Here is a 15,090-nt window from a genome sequence, read left to right on the forward strand (position 1 = left end):
CGTCTAACTGAAGGCCAGTCTGAGTCTGCCAATAAAGAGGTTTCTGGTAATCGTACTGTCATTCCAACCCTTTATGCCAGCGACAGCTATGGGTTTGAATCACCTCCTGTATTTTACTGTTTTGTGACACCACTAGTTAATAGTAGTGACTGTAGCAAAACCTGCAGTGCGACATCTGTGAACAAGCCAGGGAATATATATATATATATATATATATATATATGTATATATTTACACACATAATTGAAGAAAAACATTCTTTTTTCTTTAGGGAAGATTTTGCTCAATCTTATAGAAATATACTTGGTCTAAGTACACTATGATTTACAGTGCTATGACAGGAAATAAAGTGTTCAACTGGCATCACAACGTAACTGCATGATAACCATGCTGTTAGAACGATTTTGTCTAATCAAAAAGTAAATGTGTGATATGCTAGTTATTATCCTTCCATTAGCTGCATGGCTTACGTATTTATTAATTACACTGTAATTAGGCTGCAGGTACTCATTTCTGATGCGTACACTTAGTAAGAAAGAATCCTGTGTGGAAAATGTTAAAACTGGTTATACATGAGTCACACTTCGGTTATCATTACATGGTAGAATTTCTGTAGTGATTACATTAGAGAGAGCGACTGGATTTTCTAAGTTACTGTTTAACAGGATAGCCTGTGACTATCCAAGACTGTTTTGCAGCCCCTTAAGTGCACGAGGGCCCCTTCAACTGCAGTGGGACTGCCAGTGGAAAATAAGGGGCTGCAGGAAGCTGTCTGATTTTGCAGCCGCTGCTGAGGGAAGGGAGCAATGTCAACGGAGTTCTGATAACATTTACAATATTGAACAATTCTAGACATTGTTTAGAAATTTATTAGCAATTTTAAAATAACATCATTCCTTAGATAAAAATGCAATCTTACAGGAATATACATTTGTCCCACACAGAGATGACCCTATAGTTCACTTGCGGGCCATTCACTCTAACTTTCCTCTGTTGATTTTAAAACGTGCGAGAGGGCAAGACGGACTCTGGCACTGATGACAGGCTTACATGACGGTTACAAACTGTACAGCATTATTTACAAAAGCATTTCTGTGGGTTCATGAAAACTAGATATAAAATTGTGGAAGGAGGTAAAGAATTGCGACAGGGAAGGGCTTGGGTGAAGGTACAAGGGAGGGCTGGGGGGAGTGGGCAGGGAGTGTAGGGAAGAGTGGGAGAGGTTTATATCTGGACTGATTTATACTTGAGAAAGGTCATTTTACAGCTCTGGGCAATTCAAATGAAGGCAAAACACTTATATTTATCAACATTTATAGCTGATGATCAGAGCAGGAAATGATGCTCCAGGGCCTGAACTTAAGAGGTGCTGAGGATCCCCATCTTCCCTGAAGTCACTGGGAAAAACAGGTATGCAGTACCTTGCCAGGCCAGACCCCAACCATACAGATACAAACCAGATACCCCCCCATACCTTAAACACTTTCTATCCTGCCGTGCTCAGTCATTGGTGCTGATGTGAATTCAGACTGAGTGAGAGATCAGCTCCTAAATTACATTTTCATCTCTGAAACTGGACTAGATTCCAACCACTTCTTGCCAGAATTCACCCAAAGCGCCTTATCCCTAAGCCTTATCCCTAGGTCTACCAAGTGGCAATCATTTGGAGGGAGAGTTCATCATTTGGAATGGATTTTTAAGGCAGTTTTAAAAGTATCTCCCTCTTTTTGTGTGTGATGCAGCAATGTTTTTCAAAGAGATATTTACAATCTCACTCCTCCTCCTCTGAAATCTTCCCACATTCAAACTGTCAAGACTGAATAATCCTGAACCAATCACTTTTATGAGTGACCATGAAGTTGATGATGTTTAGGTAGTATTGGTTACCAGTCTATCTGATTGAGACAGGAGCAGACTGGCTTAGGATGCTTAAAATATTAAAAACATTACAGCCTGTTTGGGAAAGAGCTTGCATTTTGCCTTGCTGGACAAATGCAAAGCACAACAGAAAAACACAGGTAATTCATCATCTGAATGATGAGGCTGGTGGAGGAATGGTGTCTGAGTTGGTGGCTCTGTTTTGAATAGGAAAATGCTTTGGAAAGGGGCTGTTTGGATGCCGTCAGAAAAATCTGTTGTTGGATGTAATCGTGCCTGCTCTTGCCTGGGCTTGCTGCTGCCCTGTGGGGCTGGGGATGCAGCCCACTCACCCTGGCCAAGGGCTGGGCAGAGCGCGGTGAACTGCAGGCTGTAGGCGTGCAGGCTGTCTGTATGACATGGCATAGAAAAGCACCAGCATGGGCAAATGGGCTCCTGATAGTGCTTAACCAAGCCCTTGGTAATGCTAAAGCAGATTCCCTTATTACATCAGCCATTGGTGCTGCTCCTCTCAATTAGCCCTTTGGAAAGGGACTTGATTAAGTTGCCTAATTGCTGCCACCTGAGATCTGTGCCATCCACATGGGGGTGGTAGATGTGACACAAGCCCTAGGGAAGAGCTGTGCCTTTTTGGACCAGCTGCTCCAGGCCAGGCAGAATACTGCAGGGTATCTCAAATGGCAGCAGATGCATACATTTAGGCAACTGGATCGAGCCCTGTGCCCCTAAAGAAGGCCTGTTTTTTTATGCTCAGGTGTTAACAGCTAAGTCAAGTTCCCCGTAAGGGACAGGGGAAGAATGGAGGGTTTAACCAGAACACTAAAGTTTATATCAGGAGACGTTTTTTTCCATTCCAGTGTGATGCTACTGACTTCTCTGAAAGCAAGTGGAGCCCAGTCTGTTTCAGTACAGGATATATCTCTCTGCTGTGCTTCTGCCCTCACCCATCCCATTGCAGGGTGCCGTAGCAAAAAGGCCCTAGTGTTTCAGCTGTCTGGAAACAAAGCAGCAACAGAGAGCAAAAGCTCTGGTGACTGAGATCCCATTGGGAACCTTTTGGATCCCTGGGCTTGCTAACCCAGAATAAGACTTTATTAACTTTGCAACATTCAAAAGAAGAGAAAATGAAACCCTATGCAGCTGTTCATTATTTGAAATTTATATTTGTTAGTCATCTTTGAAGAAGAAAATAAATGGGAAAAATAATTTTTTTCTGGGCCCAGTTCCAATTTCCACATTCTTTGCATCAGTAAAACCTCCTTAGCCTCCAATGTATTAATTTCAACTTATCCTTGTGTTAGCAAGATGGGAGCTGAGGCTTCTGATGGCCTGGAATGAGTAGTTTCTTTATACATGCTACAGTCTTCGTTATTGGAACTGGTAAAAGCTCACCACAACCAGAAGCCCCCAACTGGATTCTCGTTATTTTAACAACTTTGTTGTGTTCCAAATTTCCCATTCAGTGTTCCTCTCCCCCACCCCGCCCCTGCCACTGGGACAGTTACGACTGGCCTGTGAATGCGTCTTAGGATACTCACTTCTGTCTCAGTATGGCTGCCTCACTTCAGCTCAGCTGGACCGATGGGTTGGGGTTTCTCATCTACACGTAAGAAGCAAGGCCTCCAACTTTATCTACAGCACAGGTCAACAACCCCACGGGCTCATGGTGCTGTTACCTAGTATGATTGTGTCTGTGTGCAAACACGCATACATTTCATACAGCAATCTGAAACTATCAGGCAGAAAAGACACAGGAGCCTGGCTGAGACCCATACAACTGTTATATTGGCGTCAGTCTAAAGAAAGCAATGATACATTGCTTTGGAAATTATCAAGAAATGTAAAAAATGCATTTGCCCTTATTTTGTTGTTGTTGTTGTTGTTGTCATCATTGTCATAGTCATCGGGGCAGGGTTCTGAGTCAGAAAACAAAGCAGAAATAGGTGCAATTCTGTACATGGCGCCTCTCCAGCTGTTCCTCTGTGCTGGGGTACGGTGGGCAGGGTAATAAAACAGGTTGGAGCCCTGCAGTAGCAGCAGCATCTACACCATCATCATTCATATGTCCAGCTGAAGAGGCAGATGATGCAGAAAGGTCTGTGGATAACGAAACTCCAGCTCTGGATCACGAGTTCCACTTTTTTCCCCGTCACATCAGCCACACAGAATAAGGAAGAAAAAAGAAATGCACCTGGTGTGGCTGGTCCAGTACTGTCTGGAATAATGAGCAGGAGTGATAAAGGGAGGAGGTTTGTTGTTTTATAAGAAATGTCTTTCGTCTGCAGTGTACTCTTAGCAAGTCAGAGATGCTCAGTGACAAACAGCAGATTGTTCTCCCCATTCTTTTCTTCCTTAGACGCCACTCCTCAGCCATCAGTTCCTTTAAAGTTTCCATCCACAGCACAGTGATTATACCCACCATCCGCTCCCCTACACAGGGGAAGGAAGGACACTCCAGGGACTAAACCTGCCCCCACCTTCCCACCGTTCCCGAGACACTACCTCACCTAAAGGAGGCAGTAGCTCTTTGCTCAGGCCTGTCACAATGTGCACATTGGAAGTACCTCAAATTAAAAAAAAAAAAAAAGCTACCTTCCCCAGAAAGAGAAATTTGCACAGCTGGCATCAGCAATTGCTAAATTTAGCATCCACCTCTCAAACTGTGAGGTTCATCTGCATCCTCTGCTAGCCACGTGTTTTTCACTCTGCAGGACCTATGAGAGCTTTCAGCAGAGAGCAGGGATTTCCCTGCCTGTTGTAGGCTCTGACCCCTGAGGGAGTCACGGTTTCCACAGGGAATAGATGGGGCATAATCCTTTTCACCATTTTCCTTTCCATCAGGAAAAGTCCTAAAAGGTGACAGGCACTGTCAAGCACCCAAAACTTCCACTGCTTCCACTAGTCTAGATCAGTACTTTGCTTCTCAGGAGGAGAGAACACCTCCGTCTCCTATTGATAGGGTCAGATGAACTTTCTAGAGAGAGAAAATGAGATAGGGAACCCTTAAACTGATTTTGGTTTCAGAAACAGATGGCCAGGCATGGCATTATTTCCTTTCAAGTAGCCTTGGAGCACTTCAGCACTAGCAACAGCAAACTCCCAAAGGCCCGTCTCAAGAGAGACACAGCGGATGGAAAGGAGGGGAGTGACTGACGTCAGGGGGTGACTTTCTCCAGGGAAGTCTTGAATTATGACTTTGAGGCCAGATTAAGTGGATTCACATGTCTCTGGTTTAAAAGGCTTTGTTTGCAAGATGTCTTGAGCTGCTATGGGCCACTGCATAATTACACTGAAAAAAGTTCACTGTCAAAAATAGTCTTTGCTATTTTTGCTGTAGGGCCCCAGCAGAACTAGGAAGTAAAACAAGGGCATTACAAAAATAATGTAATCAACATATACAATAAATGATGTTCTCAAACATCTGCAAAAGTTCAAGATTTGAATGAAAGTTTAGTTCTGAGTCAGATCACACTCACCACTGATCTGCAATTTTGTGAACCATCTCTTGAAAAAGGAGAAAAAACAGCAGTAGTCTAAATAAAATCAGTTGCATAAAATCTACAATACCTCCCTGTTTTTTCAGCCTCTTTCACTGCTTAGGGCCACTGATCAGTGTGAGGAAAATCAAGAGAGGTTCACATTCACAAGTAGGGAAATATGGCTGCAATATGCTGTGCCATTAGGTGGTTTGTGACATAGACTTACGCTCTGACCCACTAAGGCCTGGGAATAGGGAAGAGACCCTGCATAGGAACACCAAAGTGTGGATTAAATCACTTAACATCTGCATCTTGACTTGCAAGCTAGACTGCAGCAATTTTCCAAAGCAACTATGCAGAACTCCTTCCCTTACTTACCCCGGGCTCTCAGTCCAGGCCAGAGTTAGGTAATTCTACTTTGCTGACCATTCTGCCTCTTGCATTTGCTTATCCCAGGATCCTACTATTATTGATCAGGGTTAGCTATTTAATAAAAGAGATCTGAAAGCAGAGTTTTTCCCCACTCCTTGAATTGCTGTTGCCAGCTGAATACTGAGAATGGATCTGCTAAATCATTTTGGGGGTCTTGCCACCCTCTAGTGGGAAGAGACTTTTAGAGAAACTGAGCAAAAGGAAAGAGAACAAAGCCTGAATAAAATGTCTCAGTCTTGGGAAGAAAGATTCTATACCAATAAAGTCATTGTGCATGTTTAAAGGGAGTGAGGAAAAAGGAAAATGAACACAAGATATGCAAAATCAGTAACGTTCAACCTGTCAGTGGATTGCAGAATAGTTACTTACACCAGATACACTTTGTTCATTGTACAAATTAAAAAAGAAAAAAAAAAAGTACCCCTTTCCCCAACCACACATAGAAAAGCACTTAAAAATTCAAAGGTAAAGCTTGGCACATTCCAAATACGAAATGATTCACTTGACATGCAGCAAAATATACAAGAAGTGATTCTTTTTTTCTTTTTCTTTTAAACAAACTTAATTCAATTCATTATATTTGCTTGGCACAATTGCAATTCATTTTAAAAAAATATTTGAAAAATACTGAAACTGACCTGAATTCAAGTATAACAGTTTCTTCAACAGAAACATTATCAATGCAATAAAACATCACACGGAATATATCGAAGCATAACGCCTTCTGTTTTTTGTTTTCTCCCACCCCCATAATTTTTTTTCTATACAGTTTTAATGCCAGCACAATTTACAATTGTATTTTAAAATTAATATTATTGCATTGTTTTTGCATATCTTGTGGAACAGAAAATGCAAAGAGTTACTGATTCCCCTTTCAAAAGCAGAGATAGTGGTTTGTTTTTGCATTCAAATGGCTCCAGGTACAGATCTCCTGCAGTTCAAACCAGGATGCGGAGAACTGCATGCACTTACATACACACGCGTGCGCGCACACTCACTCAGTATTGCTCCCACACTCACAGGTATACTTAGCACTAAAAAGAACCCAAATCAATCACTCAAATGTGCAAGACTATATCAAGTGCATTGCCTACTATCTTTAAATTATAAAACAACAACAAAAAAAGGAGGTTTCAATTACTAGCAAATAAAATTACAAATTCTTGGTGTACATAATGTTTGGTAAAACTTGTCTATCATTGTACTTCTACCAAATTTCAATGGAGAAAAAAAACAGTTTAAATAATACAACATGATCAAACCAATTTAACATTTGCAAAGGTGAAAATAAACCAAAACAAAAAGGTAGGTGATTACAAAACTTTGTAAACACTCCTCCCTCCAAAAAAAAAAAAAGTCAAAATAAAAACTGCAACATGCTTTCAAGAAAATATCAAACCGCAAAACAAGGAGAGATCTACACAAGCCCATCACCATCTCAGCAAGTACAGGGCAGGTTGGCTCAGCCCCACTGCAGAGCCTGCTCCCCACTCTCCCACCCGCTGGCACGGCTGGCTGTCTGAGCTCTGATTGGCTGGCAAGTGACTGCCTGAGCTTGCATTGGCTGGCAAGTGGCTGCCCGAGCTTGGATTGGCTGGCAGCAGTGGCTGCCTGAGCTCTGATTGGTTGGCAGAGACCGCTGCCTGGGAGTCTCTGCAGGTTGGCTCGGCAGGGTTCGGCAGCACTGCCACCTGCCCCTCGGGCGCCCTTGGGCTTCTTCTGCTTCCTCCTCCCCGGGGCGGTACTGGAATCCACAGCAGAAGAAGTCCTTCTCTCCCTTGAATCAAAGGGCCTTGGCTTTATGGAGACGGTGAGGCTCATACAGAATATGTGCAAAATGATTTTTACAAGCAAAGTTGAAAGACACCCGTTTGACGCAGGGTCCTTTTGGCTAGGGCCATCCACAGGAAGCTGAGGTTCCCCTTTGCACTTGGGAGGCAGTCGTCGTTCCTTGTGCAGGGACTGAAGAAAAGAGGGAGCTGGCTCTCCTCCTCTTCCTCCTCCTCCTCCTCCTCACTCTTCCTTCATGGACACGTGCTGGGGTTATATCTGCTCCTGAAAAGCTTTCTTACACCACCCAACTCTGCGACTCGTCCCAACAGAAATGAATGAAGAACGCTGTTCCGGTTACTCCAGGTCACGAGAACAGTGAGGCACTTCTGAAACAAACCCATTAGGAACATTGAAACAAATAAAAAACCAGCATCGCTTCCAGCCCTGGCAACTACAGGCTGCTGATATAAATCCTGCTGTCCTTGAGCTCCTCCTGACTTTTTCTACAATCCGGGTTCTGCACCTCTTCCTCTTCCTCTCCTGCACTGTCCTGCCCTGGGTCCCTGCAGTTAACAAAAGGCAAGAGGTTGCCATTGGGGCTCTGCTTGCTGTTACCATTGAGAATGTTGTCTGCTGCATTTTCCATCTCTTCTATCGTCATGTCACAGGCGTCTGCGAGCTCCTGGGTTGTGACCTCAATGAACTTTGGATCTTGAGCAAACTGCATCAGTCCTTCCGAAATCAAGACCTTCAAGAGCAGGTAGGGAACCAGAGACAAAGACAAACGTTAGTACTCTGCATCGTCAATCCTATGGCACCCCTATCCCAACCCTCTTTGCTGCTATATTCTCCCTAATAATCTTCCTTCTCCTCCCGTTCATGCTGCTAACACCTCCTTGGAAATGGGCTTTCCTACTCCTGGCATTGTGTGCAGCAATATATCTGTTGCCCTGCTCTTTGAGGGCCACATTTCAAGGTGTCCTTGACACTGCTCATGTCCTTAGTGACTCTGCAGTCTTACCGCTTCAACCAGGCTGCCAGCGCTGCCGTGAAACTGCCTGTTGCTCCCTCCGGTCTGACTGGGGACGGTGAGGGAGACTGGCCTGGCTCTCCTTGGGCTGCTGCAGCCACTGTCGTCAGGGTACCGAGAGCTGCAGTGTATTGATGGGAAGCTGCTGTTGAGTTTCTCGCTGGACTCTGCTCCATCGAGGCGCAGAGTCGGGATGGTCTGTTGTGGCCAGCCACGGCTACAGGGTGTCGCAGGGGGCGTAGCACACAGTCGGGAGAACATGGTGGGGGAATGGCTTCGCTGGAGTAGGGGACTCAGGCCTGCCACTGCCAATGCCTGTGGACAGAGAAAGAACAAGGTGAGTTAGCAGCTGGGCTAGCATGATGAGGTGGTAGAGAAACTACCCAAGAAAGGCTTGGAGGGTCTTGAGCTTTGTGAAAACAGGTGCAAGCTCCTGGAACAGTATAAATGTTTCCTGTGAATGCATTTTGGAAGCTTTCCTTTAAATGGCATATTCTGCTCTGGTGCCAAGCACCAGACTGAAAACTTTCAAGACTGTGGTTCTTCAGCCTTGGACCCCCCACTCACAGGAGTGATGCAAGCCTGCTCCCCACAGCCTTGCCAGAAACACCACCTCTTCTCCAGTGGGTGAGACAGTAATTCTTTTTACCACCACTGCCACCACCCATACCGCTAGCTTTTACTGCCAATTACTGTGTTTTCTGTCAGTATGTGCTGTAGAACCTGAATACATACCATGAGAGAATCTTAGATGTGTCTGCAGTTGGCAATAACTGTAAATCTACCACTAGATTTTAAAGCACCTGCTGGTGGTGGGAGGATCACTATCTGATGAATATCCTTTGAGCAGTCCCTCCTGCAGTCATATGTATAACCTCTGAATCATCCAGTCTCCTTCTATAACATAAATTTCTCAAGAAACCCCTCTTTGCACAGGGCTGATCTGATGCCTTACTTGTGGTGACCAGTGCCTTGTTCATGAGCAATGCCATCAAAGTCAATAGCTTACCTCACAGAACTCACTACTGCCTAATACAAGTAAAGAAATAAATGCTGAACCATAGAAAATACAAAAGAATGTGGATTTGTGTTGCAGAGAATCCTTTCATTAGGGATGAGGTTAGTCTCACTCAGCTTGAGCTATCTAAAAGCTGTGTGTTTAGTGTAAACTTGGTGTCTAGAGAGACACCAAGAGGCATCCTGTCTGATTTGCATACCTGCCTGAAAATGCCCTCTGGAGGATGAGACTTAGACTAAACTTATACTTGCTCTTTGGGGTTGCTGTTTCCCTCTACTGAGTACAATGGGACTGAACTTACCAGTTTAGACTAGACAGCTAACTTTTAGATATCTGAAGTTAAGTGAAGTGAATTTTAACTTAAGTGCTCAATCCATCTGCCATGGGAATCCTTGGCAACTGATTTCAGTATGCTATGCTGATCATTTTACAGTGACAAATGAACAAAAGAATCAATAATTGGGTCAATTAGCCCAACGATGTTCACCAAGAATTAGATATCAGACTCTATCAATCTTCAGCGAGGAAAAAAGCCCTTAAAATTCTTCTGTACAGGTCATGCCCTGCAGGCTATGTTGGCCTCAGCAATTCGCTTAAACTGACCAGACTTCAAGGAGAGCCCTGGATTTGTTAGGAAGAACAACTGAACCAGTTTTTCAATAGAAACACATACAAGGTTCTTTATTCAAAATGTAAGGCAATGAGGAAGTTGAAAGAAGCTCTGAGGGATTGCTTCAAGCTTCAGCTGCATATATTTACATAGCCATATGTATGAGTATTTCATGAGAATACCTCTTCAAGCATTCACAAGCAACAGAATCTATTGCACTTAGCAGAGGCAAACTTTCCTGTTCATGTTCTTGTTTTAAGTACTCTTGTAGGCCAACATCTTTGTAGACAGAATAACGCTGCTGAATGCTCCCGGCCAGAGGCCAGATGCCTGTTTCAGGATAACCCTGCAGGCTGGCAGAGTGATGCTCGGGTGGGTAGAGCCCTGTCCCTCAAGATTTGGAGCTGCATGGTGGGATGTAGAAGGGTGAGGTAGGTCCATCCTCTTCATACAGGTTTCTGCCTTTGGAGGGAGGTGATTCTGCTAGCCGGTGGGGTGAGAGGGTGGGAGGCATGCTTCTTGTCTGCTTAGCTTGCCGTGGGAGGGCAGAAAGCCTCAGAAGGGCTATTACTGCTGCAGGGAGGATGGGAAGCTGTTTGCTGCCCACTCCCCCCTGCCCTGCCTCAACATTTTTGCTGGTTGTCTCTGCCACAGCAGTAGCTTTCTGCCGACCACTGCTTTATGAAGTTCTATCCTTAAAGGATAACTGGCTGCTGCTGCCATAAATGGAGGTGAGAAAAGACAGGGAGTCTAAGGTGCACTCATCTCTCTCTCTTCTCTTACTGCTATGACTTCTCCCTCCTCCTATTGCTGGTCTGTGGCATTTTCTGCCCTTATGGCAGCTCAAGGAGGTGGGAAGGCAATTCTGCTCTGCCTAAGGAATTGCACGGAGCAGGGTGTCCCGCGTTGCAGGGCTGGCACTACTGTCTGCACCTGTTTCTTTTATGGTGATAGGTAGTGGGGGCCATCAAGCTTAAAGACACAAATCTACTTTCGACATTGACAGCTGGCTAATCATTTAGATACATGCCTAAGCATACATTTGCCACGCTGCTGAATGCAGTTATAAAGAGCTTAAGAAGCTGATTAATTACATGTAATCAGTTTATTTTTTAAAATAATTAATTACAGTTACTGGTTACCTTTAATTAATATGGAAGTAGACCTTGCACATTTTATTCATATGAGTACTATCATCAAAGCCAGTGTAACTGCACTGCAGTGTGCAATTTGGGTAGTTATTTTTATCTTGACATTTTAGCTAGGTTTTATTCTTCCCTTTCAAGGACATCAGATAATGATAACTCTGCTAACTCTGGAGGATATGTTCCTGTAGCATTCTTCTGGGAATGATAAAATCCTGAAAGCAGGAATGAGCATGAGGACAAATACAATTTCCAAAAAATGAACCTTTGATAAGGGTGAGGAAACAATCCCAAAAGGTCTTTAAGAAGGTGGCTGTAATACAGTGGGAGGGCACTGCAGATGGTATATTCTCAGTTGCACTGCTGGGCCCTTCGTGGTTAGTAAAGCTTACCTGATGATGTACCAGATGCAAAGGCAGAACTGTCTTCTGTGAGACGTCTACACCCTGGTTTTTCTGTCTTTTCAGACATTCTAAGTGAAAAGATGCTCTTCGACCTGAAACACAATCACAGAGAATTGTGTCCATCACTCATACCACACTACAGATAATCTGATTTCAATTTGTTTTAGTGCAGTTCCACTGGAGAGACAGCAAAGACATCCTCACTTTAGGTTCTGTCCACTTTCCCTCAACACCTTGCCCCTTTCAAAAACAGTTGTATTTGCAAAACACAGTCAAGAACCATGGACCAACCAGCGCTACCTTCCAAGCAAGTTGCAAGACAAAGTTCTGGATGATGGTTTTCTTTTATTTTTCTCTTTTAAAAATTGTCCTAGTAGATACCATGCAGTTTATTTCCCTACTAAGTAGTGAAAGTGTTCCCAAATCTCTCTGGTTCAGGTAAAACCCTCAATGGGGCTGCCAATGGCAATGGATGCTCTGCCTCTGTGCTTGGCTGTACACAGGCACAGGAGGAAGCATCAGGTTGCTCAGGTGACACTGGCTTCCTGCTTTCATGTGGTCTGTTTCCCCTACTGCCACATGTACCACAATTTATGAGGCTGTATCTATAGCAAGATCAAGTGGAAGTGAATTATTTACATCGATGGTTGAATTCACTGGTGAACAGAGGGTTGGGTATGTAGACATGCAGCATTTCCAGAAATCTGGAAAGAGAGGAAGAGAAAAAGCCTCTGTTTTTTTTTTTTAATAAAAAAGATTTGGTGGGAACAGTTGAAATATCTACAGTGGTTACTTGCTATGAAATTAAACTTTATTTCTGTAAATATGAGAAATGTATTCCTTATACAGGAATTAAAAAGTACTGCAAGGTATATTATGAACAATTACACAGGCTCTACTTCTGAACAGTAGCAAATAAATCTAATATTAGAGCTGCATGGCACAATAAATATTTTGTGTACTTCTTGGTTCCACTGACATTTTTCTAAAGCAGGAGAGAAAATTAGAATTCTAAAAATAGTAAGTATCTATATTATTGATTTGTTGAGAAAAGGTCCCTTCAGGGCCTGGAGGGAACATGTGTTATGATACAAGAGCTAATGCTACGATGCAGATAAAAAATATTTCCTCTTTCTTGAGAAAAGCCTAGTAAAACGAATATGACATCACTATATAAATATTCATTGGAATGTAGTTAAAGAAGCATTGTATCAAGGTCTGACTGCAAATTTGGCCTTCAGGATAGACATAGGAATTCATGTTGCCTACTATTACAAGTTTTGAAATAAAGTAAATGCTTTTGAAATTCTCAATAGTACAAGCGTCTTGAAGGCTTTAAGTGAAGACATAGTAGCCTCACTTTAAACATGACACTGCATAGTCTGTCATTGTTTATTTTGTAAGAATGCATTTTATTTACAGTATTCTTTTCAGGCCCCCCCACCCCCATTTTTTCCCCACACCACTCTACTCAGGGAAAAAGGCTGAAAAATATTCTACATAAAAGATCTTGTTTCCTTCCAGACTCTCACATTTGTCCTGGTATCTTCATAAAATCTTATGATCCATGGATTTCACTTGAACATAGTCTGCACACTCAAGCATTTGAAAACATCCAATTACAGTTACAGCAGAAAGCAAATTCTTACCGTATTAACTTAATCTGAAATTCACTGTTTTCCTCATAACAGCCAAAAAAGAAAACCTCTCCTTTCTCCCTGCTGAATACACACATAACCGAATACTGTATACTGAAGGCTAGTCCATCCAGTGACTCCCTGGTGTCTGTTTGGAGAATTTACAGCGCTCTAATAAACTCTCCTAATTCACATACAGGCTTAATCAAACAGATCACATGGATTAGCCAAACAACCACAGACTCTCCAAACAGCCACAGATTCATCTACTGACCGAGCATAAAGTCAGCACAGGTGTCTGCTGGTGAGGCTTGTCTCATGAGCCAAGTGCAATATACACCACGTATAGCCCCACACATGACAAGATTTCTCCAGCAAGATGTTAGAATTTAGTCAAGGCAGAGGAGAGCAGAGCCTGCATGTCACCCCGGGATGTTACCTAGTGAGGAGGAGCACAGAAATCCTTTCTTTGGGGAGTGCCGGGTATCCTCTCCTTTGTTGTTTTCTGGTGGAGTAAGTTGTCTATTTTCATCATCCTGGTATGAAAGCCTGGAAAGAAGAACAAAGGGATACTGGAAAAACAGCTCATATTGGACAATAACCCCTCTTCCAGTAGGAAAGCCAGGAAGAACACACTATCGAATGGATGCAACTAGCCTAGCTAGCTCCTGCCTATAATTGTTCCAGGAGCAGCCACAGAGATTGTGAGACAGAGAAATGCTCTAAAGATGAGATCTGGGGATGTTAGATGACAGAAATGAATGGGAGAGAGGACCTTAAGATATAAAATCCAGATGTCCCATTGAGAGGAGAAGGAAAAATCCTAGGAAAAAAATCCTAGGAGAAAAATCGTTTCAACGTAATTTCTTAGGGCTGAATACATTTTTTTACTCTCTGATATTTGAGTTGTCTGACTAAAATCTTCTGGTCTCATTCTAGAAACTGAAATTTTTGTAGAAAAATGTCACCTCTTCCTACCTCTCTGTCTTAATTAAAGAACCCCCCCAAACATCTTGATTAAAGTTGCAAAGCTCACATTTCAGTAGAGATCAGGCTTGGTTCACTACAGTACTCCATGTCTTCATTCAAATTTTCATCATAAGTCTCATCCTGAGAAACTTCCTCTTGGCAAACAATTGCCAGCTGGCTGTCTCTGGAACTGGAGCTAATGAGCAAAAAAGACAAGTCAAGATATGGAGATGGTAAAGAAAACCTGTTACAGAGACAAGAATGACAGGCTCCATCTGTCTCAGCTTATTATAATGGTACAGAGCTATCATAGAAAAAATCAATGACTGAACAGAGCTGCAGAGTTCACAAATACAAAAGCAACAACTATTTTCTGTGTCCTCTTTCAGAGGAAGAGTTTCTTAAATCAAAACTGAACAATAGTGTAAATATATTATTGTCATGTGTGACCATGTGTACCTGCTGTGAATGTACACATCACACTGACCACATTTCCAAAGATCTGCCTCATTGAACTCAATGTAAAATCTGAGATGGGCTCTTGGAGATGCATCTTCTTCTCTTGTTGCAAAAGCCTTGGTTAAGAATTTTGAAGAGAAGCTTCCTAGCCTGACTAAAGTTTACCCTCTCAGCTCTGTGCAGTATAGTCTCTGCCTCCCAGATTCTTTACTCTGCACCACCTCTCCCCTGCATCCTGTCCACGTTCTTGTTCATT

General features: G+C 43.0%; 1 protein-coding gene across 1 annotated transcript in view; it reads right to left on the minus strand.

Moving 5' to 3' along the window:
• Window positions 1-846: 846 nt before the first annotated feature.
• The window catches only part of CACNA1C (calcium voltage-gated channel subunit alpha1 C), a 500,936-nt gene continuing 486,692 nt past the window's right edge, over window positions 847-15,090 (minus strand). The window contains exons 46-50 of the mRNA XM_013947219.2: window positions 14,443-14,571; window positions 13,846-13,955; window positions 11,758-11,861; window positions 8,584-8,907; window positions 847-8,310 (exon numbers count right to left, since the gene is read on the minus strand). Of these exons, the coding sequence (XP_013802673.1) occupies window positions 8,014-8,310; window positions 8,584-8,907; window positions 11,758-11,861; window positions 13,846-13,955; window positions 14,443-14,571 (964 nt within the window). The 3' untranslated portion in view covers window positions 847-8,013. The remainder of the gene's footprint in view (window positions 8,311-8,583; window positions 8,908-11,757; window positions 11,862-13,845; window positions 13,956-14,442; window positions 14,572-15,090) is intronic.

Source organism: Apteryx mantelli, chromosome 1, assembly GCF_036417845.1.
Source record: "Apteryx mantelli isolate bAptMan1 chromosome 1, bAptMan1.hap1, whole genome shotgun sequence".
NCBI lineage: Eukaryota > Metazoa > Chordata > Aves > Apterygiformes > Apterygidae > Apteryx > Apteryx mantelli.